The sequence below is a fragment of the Carassius carassius genome, chromosome 24 (genome assembly GCF_963082965.1).
Source record: "Carassius carassius chromosome 24, fCarCar2.1, whole genome shotgun sequence".
NCBI lineage: Eukaryota > Metazoa > Chordata > Actinopteri > Cypriniformes > Cyprinidae > Carassius > Carassius carassius.
In genome coordinates, this window is record NC_081778.1 from 10,309,799 (window position 1) to 10,323,254 (window position 13,456).

A 13,456-nucleotide genomic window follows, 5' to 3' on the forward strand; every position below is an offset into this window, starting at 1 on the left:
AGAAGGAGAGTGATGGGGTGCTGCGCCAGATGACCTGGCCTCCACAGTCAACGGACCTGAACCCAATCGAGATGGTTTAGGGGTGAGCTGGACCGCAGACAGAAGGCAAAAGGGCCAACAAGTGCTAAGCATCTCTCGGGGAACTCCTTCAAGACTGTTGGAAGACCATTTCAGGTGACTACCTCTTGAAGCTCATCAAGAGAATGCCAAGAGTGTGCAAAGCAGTAATCAAAGCAAAAGGTGGCTACTTTGAAGAACCTAGAATATGACAGATTTTCAGTCGTTTCACACTTTTTTGTTATGTATATAATTCCATATATAATTCCACATGTGTTAATTCATAGTTTTGATGCCTTCAGTGTGAATCTACAATTTTCATAGTCATGAAAATAAAGAAAACTCTTTGAATGAGAAGGTGTGTCCAAACTTTTGGTCTGTACTGTATTTTTTGCGAGCGCTTAACCGTAGTACTCAAACTCTGTCTCGGACAAGCAGTCTACTCTTATTATGTTTCTGGGAACGTCTTTAAAAGCAGGGGCCATGCGGGAGGCCACGGGGCAGAGGTTAAAGCCCTACCCCCTCCAGGCCTCCACACCCTCTCGCTTGACACAAAGGAGCGCGCTTTAAGATGAATAGATAGGGCTCACTGTAGCTTATTAAACTCAACACAATAATTCCCCTCCTTTCTGCCTTAACTTGTCATTTTGTCACTCAATTTCCCAAGCATGCTGGTTCAACAAGCAAATGATGTGGAAAATATTTGTAAAATTCAGCTCTGCTCCTCAAGCCTTTGTTGGCTTCCACTCAGGCCTTGTATTTCCCAACCGTTCAGAGAGAGAGAGAGAGAGAGGATGGCATGAACTCAGTGTTAGGTCATTTCTGTGATTGGGAAAGACTCCACAGAGAAGCAGAGCTTCAACACAAAAGCAGATTTTTGAGAAACATGAATAAAGCTCATTAGATAGAAACAACAGCTAATCTAGAACATTTAAGACAGATCTGGGCCTATTTTACTCATTCTTAACAGGACAGACAATGTAAACATGAGGAGGCCTTGTGTTATTACCGGAAAAAAACGGTTGCTAGGAGACCACTGTAAGGGACCTCAGTTGGAAACTTGAGGTCTGGTGTGCACGAGTGTGTGGATGATACAATTTGCATGATAACTACCATCAGACAAACTGTGATGCTGAAATCTGAAACATGATGTGATGTTTGAAAAGCCACAAATATAACAAGTTTACCCATACTAACCCTAATCCAATATTTTATCATATGCTGTCAGATTGCAGATAGTGGAGAACATCTGTCTAAGTGCACACTGAGTGATTCAGGAAGCTCAATTCTCTTAATTCTCTCGAGATTCAGAATGATGAGCAAAAGAAAGAGTAGAGTTTCTTCAGAGGTAACATGTGCCCTTCATGAGATGGTAATCAAGATAACAATGAGAATCCAGATGAACTCTTTAAGAAAAATCAATTGAGTGCATTTCAAGTCTGTGGCCTTTCACTTCTCAGAGTGCTCTGAGCAGACGGGGCATTACCTATAGGCTATCAGTTACATCACTTATATTATTAAAAAGTAATTCATTATTAAAAATGTAGATGTCTATCTGCCAAACAGGTTATGGAAAATTCTATAATGTCTCGTAATCTGGGAATCAAAGACAAGAAATCATAAATGCATTTACATGATGTATTTGATATGTCTACATATGGGCAAACAAATGGGTAAAAATAAATAAACAACCCTTACAAACAGTATCATTTACATTAGAGATGGATGATGTATTGATATACAGATCGGGCAATATTATATTTGTTATTTTTATTTATCAGTTATCTGCAAATATTAGATATTTAATTGCACACTCATTTACCCTATTTTTTTTACTTTTAGATCACCTTTACCAACATCTAATTTATACTAAAGAGCAGAAAATTGTCATATTTAACATTTATTTGTTATTGGTCAAAACAAAGTATTTATTGTTATATGAATCACTAGAATTTGAATATTGGAGCATTACAAATGTACATGTCACTCATAAACACTTAAAATAGGAAAGCAATAACTTAATTGTTAAAAAAAAACAAACAAACTAAGAAGTCAGTTATATTTTAATATTTATATTAAAATATAAGTCATCTAATATTTTAAGTGTGAATTTTCAAAAATCCAAGCACCTAGAGAGCTATAGTTATGGTGAGCGAAAGAGAGCTTGACCTCTATGTGAGAGGACATATGACTGAGCGCAATAAACTATTTTTGATAAACTGTTACAGCATGAACTCAAGCACAGGTGCTCATCACATGCAGAAACAAATTAACCCTGGAGGAAAGAGTGCACTCATATGTCTCCCTTTATATGCTTTCTTGGTCTCTAGGGAGGAACAGGCTGTCTGCAATTCATACGACTATGAAACAAAAGTGAGACATTCTTATATTCAGGTATATGACGCTATTATGCAATATGAAAAAAACGACAAGGATTCAAAATCTTGCAGGTTTCTGTTTCCCTTCAGGTTTCTACACAATCCTCGGCACAACACAATGTACAGGAGCAGAGCATAAGCACTGATATTGTGAAGTTTAGTACATGCGTGATATAGATTAAATCTGATCTGACATCAGCAGAACTTAGAGATACAGCCAGCTGTGAAAATAACTTGATTTGTTTTATGAGACATGGCAGTCAAAACACTGTATTCAATATATTCAGCTGTACAGTGTTGGGTAAGTTACTTTCAAAAAGTAATTAATTACTATTACTAATTACATCAATAGTGTATTTAAATGACTTTTCTAATTACTCTGTCTGAAAAGATCGTGCTGTTCTTCTGAGGTAAATTCGTCATAGGACTTCTTTCAAAAACTGTGAAAATTAGACTAAACTTGATGTTTATTTATTTAATTATTATTTGTAATATATGTTTTGTATCTAGATGAGGGTGTTTGCGCACAGGTGACTGCATATAATCAGCTCACATACGGGAAAGACTGTACCCTGCTTTAGTTTCATATATGGATAACATAATCAGAGAATATTTGTTTTCAATTTGAATTCGTTCAATTTAAAAGTAGACACTTCAAGGTTTCAGATACGGGAAAGACTGTACCTCGCTTTAGTTTCGTACGGATTACATAATCAGAAAATATTTGTTTTCTCACGGTTTGTGACGTGTAGAAAGTTGCTCAAAGAGACCTAGAGGGCAGAACGTGCTCCCTGTTTGTTTTATTTTGCAAAAGCACAATTTTTTTTTGTTATTGTCAGTGTACACAAATGAAAGTTGGCCCTTTTTAGATTCGATTGATTTTAATCTTATCTGTATCTAAGTATTTAAAGTGTTACTATGAATCAGGAAAAACTAAAAGTGAACATGCTGAAGGGCAGTGGGTTAAAGACGCTGCATTAAATTTTATCTTTAGACTAGATTTAGATACAGATTAGATTTTAAATTCAATACTGATTTTAGAACAGTTTAAATAAATTATTTACTGTATGTAACACCAGTACTGTATAAGTAACTCTTATTAAATTACCTAAAAAAGAGCAGTAATCCCTTGCTTTACTTTTTAAGTGGATAAGTAATTTAATTACAGTAAAATGGCAGTGAGACTATGAAACAACACTGCAGCTGTCAACATGATAATTCAGTGGAATTTATACAATATGACATCAGATGATTTTGGATCACTGACTTGCAAATAAACTTTTCACCTCAAAGTTTCACCTCTTATGTTTAATCATGTTTATTTTTGCATGGGCAGTAACCCTTGTGTGATATCATCGCCAAAAAAGTGGGACCAGGGGATTTTGAACTTTAGTCCATCTGCTTGTATAGGGTAGGCTATCACTGTCATTTTCTCCACTACATTACATAGAAAAATGTAGGTAATTTTAGTTTCAGGAGTGCATGTCTTCCATCTGATGAGGCTCAATATATTCTTAAAATAGAATTTAAAAGTATAGACAAATGGAGGACAGGTATTGCTCCTTGTCACACATTTACTCGAAAGGTCAAGTATGATCTCAGCTTCACTATGGGTTGCTGTAACATGAATGGAATCAAATCTTAAAAGTAGGAAATAAATTAGAATCTTGTAATCAGATTCTTGGGTTGTACTGTGAGCTTATTTAACGCTTGCTTAAGTTTGTAGTTTGGCTTGCCAAGTAATAGGATAAATGCTTCACCACTAAGAGGGAATACATAATACATAAAATAAGGCATAGAGTTAAGGATGTGCCAAAACCCTAAATGAGCCGGCTTCAAAAAGGTTAGTCAAGTTCCGGTCAGCTGTCTAGCTAGGCAGCTCACTACATTTTGGGACACAGAACGGAGGTATAGGTTATTAGGAAGCCTCAATACAACAGTGTTGGTCATTTGCACTTGCTAAACATATTTATCAAAGGTGATGCGAGTGTTTGTGTAGCTATAAGGATGTATGATATCTTACCATAAAATGAAGGGTGTCCTTTAAGCAAAAATAAATAGTCCAGATTGGATGCAGGTTTACTTGAAAAGTTTAAGTTTTTTCCCCCCCAAAACCTGCTTGTTAAAGCAAATTATTATGTAGCCTGTTTAACTGACAAACCTTTTACGACGTAGTTGACATTATTTCTTTAAAATCCGACAAACAAAGCCAGTGATCTCCGGCTCCCTTTCAATAGACCTGCTGCTGTATGAAAAGTAGCACAGCGATCCTGTCCAGTTTGATATCTCCGTTTTTAGGAGATCTGAAGATCTGTAATTCACCTCAACGAAGCTCTGGGCGCAAGAAGGACGAATAAAGATGTGCTCTTCCCAATGCTAAGGACGTTATGATGCCCAGAATCTGAAAAGCCGGTATCACACGCTACAACAAGATCTCCGCCACAGACATTAAACTGATCTCTCTCTCTCTCTCTCTCTCTCTCTCTCTCTCTCTCTCTCTCTCTCTCCCTATCACACACACACACACACACACACACACACCCTCTCTGAGCGTCACACCACTCCCCATCCTCGCTGTTGAGCTTTTTCAACACTTTCACATGTTTAAGACAACGTATTTGACCGTTTAATGTCAACAATAACTTAAAGAAGCAGGTACAAGTAACATGATAAGGTTAATATTCTTGTGCGCGTGCTCTGTGGAACCAGTATCCTAAACGCAACAATGCGTCCTCTTCAGTATCCTAGCAACGAGGGACCGTCCAATAGTAGGGGTGTAGGAATGCTGCAAAATTATAAACGCATGCGAAACATGCATGTGGATATTTTACATATACGCATATTTAACCATATTGGTTTTATTTTCTAAGTAAAATACAATTTAATTATCCAATTTTAATTCAGCTTGCTATTTTTAACCGGTGTGAATGTATGACTGAGGTGACTTCCCCTCGTGCGAATTGGTTTCGCTTCTAATTGTGTTTCCGTTTGTCAGTTGTCTACCGCGCGCAAGGAAACTTATGCAAAAGACAATTACGCCGTATTTAAGCCAAATATATTGTTATAAAATTATAAAATGAACCAGGAAATGTTTAAAATATGGTGTTAATCGCTCCGTGTCTGTGATATTGAACTTTTGTAGTGTCCTTGTGGTCAGGAAGTTGTTCGTAGATAGTGCAGTAAACTAAGTCGCAGTGATCACACTCGAGTCTCTGCAGGTGTGTTTGTTTATTTGATTCCTATGCATCTAAAAACTGAATTTCAAAACTGGCATTTGTTTTGTTTAGGCTTTAATGTCCATGTTTACATCACTGCATAGATGGAGAACTTTATTTTGTATGAAGAGATCGGGAGAGGTAACAGATCGGTGGTTTATAAGGGCAGAAGGAAAGGCAGCATACATTTCGTGGCCATCATCTGCAGCGACAAATCCAAGAGACCTGAACTCACAAACCATGTGTGTAAACGTGATATTTGTTCAGCTGTTTGTTTTGTTTTCATGCATATCAAAGAGGTTGCGTCACACTGTACTTTTTTGTTTGATAAATGTCACATTATCTCCACAGGTGAGACTTGCTCACGACATTAAGCATGACAATGTGGTGTCTTTTTATGAATGGTATGAGACCAGCAACCATTTGTGGCTGGTGGTGGAGATGTGCACAGGTAAGATTCAGAATTATTATAGTAAAAAAAAATCCTTAAACTAGGGGACCTGAAATAAAAATATGAACTAAAAAACTCCTGAAACATGTTTATATATATATATATATATATATATATATATATATATATATATATATATATATATATGAAAAAAATAACAAAAAATGGCTAAAACTTTAATTAAAATAAAAACAAAAACAAAATATAATAATAATTTAGATTATTAATAAAACTATTAGTATCTCAATGATACCAAAGTAAAACTGGTGAGATCCTTAAAAATTTAATAAACTTTTATCTGTGCACTAAGTCTGCTTTAATCCCCCGTCTTGTTTTTTTTAGGTATTGAAATGTCTATGCTTAATGCTTCTGTTTTGGGTAATTTTGTTTGGTCTTACCTTTGTTGCAATTGCATTTTTTTCTAGGTGGATCCCTGGCAGCACTGGTTGCTCAAGATGAATGCCTGTCTGAGGACGTAGTGCGAGAGTTTTCCATCGACCTGATGAAAGGTCTTAAATACATCCATGACTCTGGCATTGTTGTCTCGGATCTCACACCTGCAAAGGTATAAGCATCTTTCTTTTATGAAGTTGTTTGTTTTTAAGTTTTTTTTTTTTTTTTTTTCTAATGTTCTGTTTTGTTTCTACAAGCAATCTCAAGGTTAGAAAAGTGCTATATAAATACAATAACTACTCATTATTATTTAAAAAAAACACTAAGCCACATGATTGGATAATGTTCTATTTATACTCAAATAGTTGTCTTTTTTTGTTTCATTTTTTTCAAACCTACAGTAGCTAATGCCCCTGTGTATTCACAGATTTTGTTGGATGGACCAGGAACTCTGAAGTACTCTAATTTCTGCCTGGCTAAAGCTCAAGGAGAAAGTCTAGAGGAGTTCTTCTCTCTTGTGATGGCAGAGGAGATGGGAGACAGCAAGGAGAATATTATCTCTCCGCAAAACCTAAAGTACAGAATTAAAGGTCAGCTAGATTCATTACTTTCTATCAGTCTTCTATCTAAGATGATCCCGATCTTACATGAAGTAACTGCTTTTTTACTGTGCACTTGTGTGGTTTGTCATAAGATGTTGCTCTGGCAGGTTCTCCTGTGTATTGTGCTCCTGAGGTGCTGAGAGGTGCAGAAACCAGTGTCTGCAGTGACCTGTGGGCTTTAGGCTGCATCCTATATGAGATGTTCACAGGTTACTCATTTTATCTTAATCCACAGCTGTTGCCTTAGCAAAATGCATTCTGGTCAGATTCATTTTTAATTCTCTGTCTGATTGTCTTTTTTTGTTTCCTAGGAAAACCACCCTTTGTCTCTGAGAGTATGACTGGTCTAGTTGATCTCATTTTAAATGAAGGTCCTCCACCCCTAAGACAAAAAGGTCTGACGCCTCAACTTCAAGATAATGAAGAAATCTAAGTGTTCCTTTTATTAAACATTTAATGTCATACTTTTTTTTTTTTTAAGAACCTGCTTTTTCACAGCCCAGTCCAGAGTTTGAGAACCTAGTAATGGGTTTACTTCAGAAAGACCCTGTGAAAAGGTAAAACATTTATATTACTCTCTCTTCTTAGAGTTAAGGAAGTGTTATTCCAATCATTTGTCTTGATTTTAGTCAGGAGACTGCTATTTCTCTTTCTGAATGATAATAATTTCTTTACTTATTACTTATGAATATTTGATACACAGAACAATGATAGACACCAAATAATCTTTTCAGCTCTTTAATTTCAAATAAATTATGCAAGTCATAGTCTCAGACTTTTGCTCAGAGACCATGAATGATGTGACCTACAATGAAAGCATTTATTCCTTCCACACCATTGAACCTGTCACATTACATTAGCGCTGTAGCTTCATCTGTGGATCTCCTATATTAATGTCATTTGTAGGTTAAGCTGGGACCCTTTATTATCGCACCCGTTCTGGAGGGAAGCATTTTCAGAGACCTACATCACTTTGGAAAAAGAGCAAGATGATGTTTCATCAATGTCCAGGTATATCTGACACATTTCTAAATATCAGTTTTGGTGCTCCTGACCTTGTTCTGTTGAGAGTTACAGTGTGGTCCATGCCAAAAGCTCTTATAGAGTCTGGTGTTTGTATACAGTATGTCTTTATAGATCATCTTGTGCACAGAAGCTCACAGTCTAGTGCTGGTGCAGTAAGTGGGCAAACAGCCCTATGGCACACTTCATGCACTGACTGTGTTCAGCAAAATGCCTTACACAATAAGGCTTTGTCCCACCCTAGAAAACACAACAAATGCAGGTTATAAAAAAGAATTTCGGTGGTATTTGCACTTCCGCTACTGGGAACAGATCACGTTTCATTGTTTTGGTGTCATTTGTTTTATGACTCCAGGACAGTTATGCACATATGTTTGTTATTTTATTGCTGTTAACTATGAAGAGGTAGAAGTTATTGATCATTTTTAAATTAATTTGTGTATGTGGATGTTTTAAGACATTGCAGATTGGTAATGGTTGAATATAGTAAACTGATAAGCTCCAGCAGATCTGATGAAGTCTGTGAGTGTGGGGTGGCACTGACATTGGGCTGTGATTGTGTTGTGAGCTGGTGTCAGCTGCTGTGAGTGGGGCAAAACAAAGAGCATTGTTATTTGACCAGTATTCTGCATATCTAGAGAATGAGGAAGACTTTCATTTTTCATTACATTTTCTTGTTCCTGTTAAGTAAATGTTGGTGGAGATAATTTTTTTTATTTATTTTAACAGCAAGGGCATATTAAATTGATCACACGTGACAGTAAACGGTTATTTTTTTAAACAAATAATAATAATAATAAAAAAAAAACATTGTTGCAGTATAAACAATGCAAGTAGCTTCACTGAAAATGAATGTTTAGGAGTGGTTAACCATCAGTGGTTACTATGTCAATGAGATGTCCATATGGCAGAAATGTATGGTTCTAGGATGGTAAAAATCATACAGTTAGTTAATTTCATGTATTCAAAAAGAAATGGTGAACATGATTAATGGCGTTTAAGAGTTGTGATTAAACTTATACTGTTTAATATTACTGTTTTTTCTGTATTTTTGATCAAATAAATGCAGGCTTGATGAGCAGAAGAAACTTCTTTCAAAAACATTAAAAATAGTAATGTTTCCAAACTTTTGGTCTGTACTGTATAGTAATGCAAGGAAAATTTGATAGTTTTGCTTGTTGGTTCAGGGATGGCATGAGCTAAACCATTTAGGGCCTTATAAGGAAGTAGCAATATTTTATAACTGATACATTACTTAATAGGTAGCCAGTGTACAGATTGTAAATTTGAGGTAATATGATCATATTTTCCTGAAGTGGTAAGTACTCCACATAGATTGGCGACGTTTCTAAGATGGAAGAATGTTGTTTTTGTTACATGTGAAATATGATTGTCAAAAGACAATTTGCTGTGTAATATACCACCCAAGTTAGGAGGAGGTAACAGTACATTCTTCTAGATGCAAATTGTGCAGAGATTCTGTGTACAGTTTCTTGGTCCAATAAGTAATATCTCTGTCTTATCTGAATTTACTTGGAGAAATGTATTGGTCATCCAAACTTTTACATCTTTTAACCCACTATCTTACCTTAGATAATTCATTAGCTTCATCTTGTGTTGTTAAAGTGTGGAATGTTGTAATGTAGTTGAGTGTCATCAGCATAACAATGGAAATGAATATTTTCTGATAATATTCCCAAGTGGCAACATGTATATTGAAAATAGCCGAGGGCCAAAGACAGATCCTTGTGGCACTCCGTGCTTTACTGTCATTAATTGTACCTATATACCTATATAGTTTTGTAATCGATCTGTGAGTATGTCATAATCTATAGTGTTGAACGCAGCACTAAGATCAAGTAAAACTAGTAATGAGATGCAGCCTTGGTCTGATGCACGCAAGCCACTTAACACGTAATTTTAACAAGTGCAGATTCTGTGCTATGATGGAACCTGAAACCTGACTGAAATTATTCACAGGTATCTTGTGGTTGCTTAATGAGGGGCATAATAACCGCAAGCTTGAAGGGATGTGACCTAGAGATAATGATGAGTTAATAATATGAGATGCTCAGCCTTGGCAGCTTTTAGAGCGCTGAATAAATGAGCTTTCCATTAATGGTTTGTTAGGATAGGACAATATTTAGCCGTGATACAACTGCTTTAAAATCTGGAATCTGAGGATGCAAAAAAATTTTAATACTGAGAAAATATTACTTAACTACCTTTGAAGTAGTGCTCTCACACTCTCCCTCTTGTTCGCTGTCGTTGTAAACGGTTCTGTCTAATATGGATAGAAGTCTGTTTAATAATCAGATAGAATGGTTAAACAAAGGAATTAATGTATACAGAAAGTATTATAATAATTGCTTCTATATTATTAGTAATAGAAAGGCAAAAATTATATGCTGTGCAATAATCATGCTGTCTAATCAGCATCTTGATATGGCACACCTGTGAGGTGGATGGAATATTTCGGCAAAGGAGAAGTGCTCACTAACACAGATTTAGACAGATTTGTGAACAATATTTGAGAGAGAGGCTTTTTGTGTACATAGAAAGAGTCTTAGCTCTTTGAGTTCAGTTCATGAAAAATGTGAGTAAAAACAAAAGTGCTGAGATTATAATTTTTTTGTTCAGTATAGTTAATGAAGCACAATTGCCACCTACAGGCCTATTATGTGAAGTGTAGGCTGGCAAAATGGTGACATGAAAGGACTTTATTATATTACCATTTTTGATAATTATTCAGCATTAGTGTCTTATGCTCATCAAACCTACATTTATTTGATCAGAAATACAGAAAAAATTTAATATTGTAATATATTTTACAACAGTTTATATAGCAGTGATATTTTTATTAGCGATGACCTAGAAACTGTTAAATACCACTGAAAGTATATTGCACTGCATTTATTGTTTTTATTAAAAGAAAAAATATCACCATACAGGATGATTTTCATTACTGTATTGTGATAGTGAGTATATGATTGTTCAACCACATCATATTATTGAGGATCATATCATACTGAATTGTTTTAAAAAATAATGCCACAATTATTTTCTTTATGCAAACAAATATATATTTGTTTCTTTTAATTTTGGAGGTGAAATATGATCCATACATTTATAATGAGATGTCCTGTATGCTGTTATTGAGTCTAGTGTCTTCTCTAATTGTGTGTGTGTGTGTGTGTGTTTTCAGCCTGCATTTGGCCCATGTGTCCTCTCAGATAACCAAGAAAGCACAGACAGCACCTGCTGACCCAGCCAGCCCAAACCTCAGCAAGTCCTTCACATTAGGTAATGCAGCAGACATGAGAGTCAGCACGTCCTGCCCCACTGCTACACTCAGTGTGCCCTCAAAGGGCCTGTGGATTTCATGCTTATGCTCTGTGCATGTGTGGTCGGCAAGCACGTACACATGAGTGAGCCTGTGTACTCATGTTCAGTTTGCATTGCTGTACAAATGATATTTACGTTCAGTAATAAATCACACACACATCCGTACACAAGTATTAGATTGGTTCTGGTTAATATCTCAGTTACAGATTATCAGAGGGGAATACAGTACATGACAGAAGAGTGAGGTTATGTATCTGTGAATCAACTGAAACACTCATGTACTGTACATCATGTTGAAACTTAATCTGTCAAAATGGGCTTCATTCAGAACAGTAGAATTAAAAAAATGGAAAAAGTAAATTCTTTAACCATCCTGTTTTACAGATGTTAAAAGTGTTACATACCTATTAAATAGCCTGAACTGGGTCTTAATCTGTTTTTCTAGACTTTAGGCATATCTAGTTCCCGTTCTTCATTTATAGCAGTACATTATTTTCACATTGAGAATTTTGTCAGACCTTTTCTTTTGTGATGTTTTCCTATCATAGATAATGTGATAGAGTTTAGACCAAAGTCTGCGTTGGACATTGACACCAGAGAGGCGATTTTCCTCCTCAGGTACCTCAACTCACTCTCCAGTGTCTTCATTTATACATCTTTGATTTCACACTCATCTAAAACAATTTAATATATGTGGATATGGATGCTTCTTGTGTACTTTGGACATGTTTGTGTGAAGATTCAAATACAGTAAAATCAGAAGTACTAATTTAAGTTGCTTTGCCATATGTACATAACCAGTCAAGTATATGGACACAATTGACATGTTTTATGGACATAATTTAAAAACGCAGACACACACACACACACACACACACACACACACACACACACACACACACACACACACACACACACACACACACATATCTGTGTGTTTTTAAATTATATAGGTGTCCACATGCTTGTATGTATAGTGTGATATGTCATGAGGGTATTCCAGCATATTTCAGTAGTTTTCGTATCTCTGATTAAACAGCTCCAGACCAACCCCCAGAACAAGCAATACAGCTCGAGAGACAGAAGACAAAGGCTCTGAAATTCAAGTGAGTTCACAAACAAAACCATACAGTCATCCCAAAAACCTGTTTGGACCCTTAAGCCTCATGTAAAACGGTATAATTTGAATTCCATATTACAAAGTGGCATCTGCATAACAATGATTCTAGCTCCACTCAAAACTAACTTTACTATTCTAAGACAAATTGACAATAGTCTCACTGTAATTTATAGTAACCAGAGGTGTATTTTATCACATCAACATGTTCCACTAACAGAAAGTGTCCAAATACATATTTCAATCCTAACAAACTCCAAAACTACAAACATGCCCAAAAAGCCCAAAGAAAACCAACAAAACGTCACACAGTTGGCCATTAATTAATTCCTTATGCTTGTTCAACCTTTAATGTCAGGCTTGCTAGTGGTAATGTTTACAAAGCTCTTTTGTTAAACCACAGTACCATCTACTGGATATATTCAACATCACAATCTGCTACTACCTCATTGTTATCCCTTACAGGGCCCCTACACAGTGTTCACAATCTCCAGGTAATCTCTGCAGGAAAGTGGTTATATGTATATTATCAGTTATCACATTGCAACATTTTTTATTTTTTTGATATATAACCCAACAGATATTTAATTTAGCACTTTTAAATAAGACAATTTAAATTAATAATAACAATATGTATGTAAATGCACCTGGATGTACTATATACACAAACATATTCATACCCAAGGGATCAAACTTCTCAGGATTTTCAGAATGAACATACATACAGAATGAACAATACCCCTTGCTTGGCAAATAGGGAGCAGTGAACACTGTGTAGGGACCCTGCCAATCGAAACACAGGTCTTCAGAACTTAGTTTAGACTCTAATTAAATGTACCTGAACTAAGTAGAGCAGGCAGATGAACTGGAGCAGG

The 13,456-nt window shown here is 35.9% G+C and overlaps 1 protein-coding gene across 1 annotated transcript in view; it reads left to right on the forward strand.

Moving 5' to 3' along the window:
• The first annotated feature begins 5,287 nt into the window (after positions 1-5,287).
• LOC132102784 (serine/threonine-protein kinase ULK4-like) overlaps positions 5,288-13,456 on the forward strand; it is a 261,675-nt gene continuing 253,506 nt past the window's right edge. The window contains exons 1-12 of the mRNA XM_059507432.1: positions 5,288-5,653; positions 5,755-5,892; positions 6,002-6,101; positions 6,527-6,666; positions 6,922-7,084; positions 7,204-7,305; positions 7,408-7,491; positions 7,578-7,653; positions 8,003-8,107; positions 11,325-11,422; positions 12,013-12,082; positions 12,504-12,570. Coding sequence (XP_059363415.1) covers positions 5,755-5,892; positions 6,002-6,101; positions 6,527-6,666; positions 6,922-7,084; positions 7,204-7,305; positions 7,408-7,491; positions 7,578-7,653; positions 8,003-8,107; positions 11,325-11,422; positions 12,013-12,082; positions 12,504-12,570 — 1,143 coding nt within the window. The 5' untranslated portion in view covers positions 5,288-5,653. The remainder of the gene's footprint in view (positions 5,654-5,754; positions 5,893-6,001; positions 6,102-6,526; positions 6,667-6,921; positions 7,085-7,203; positions 7,306-7,407; positions 7,492-7,577; positions 7,654-8,002; positions 8,108-11,324; positions 11,423-12,012; positions 12,083-12,503; positions 12,571-13,456) is intronic.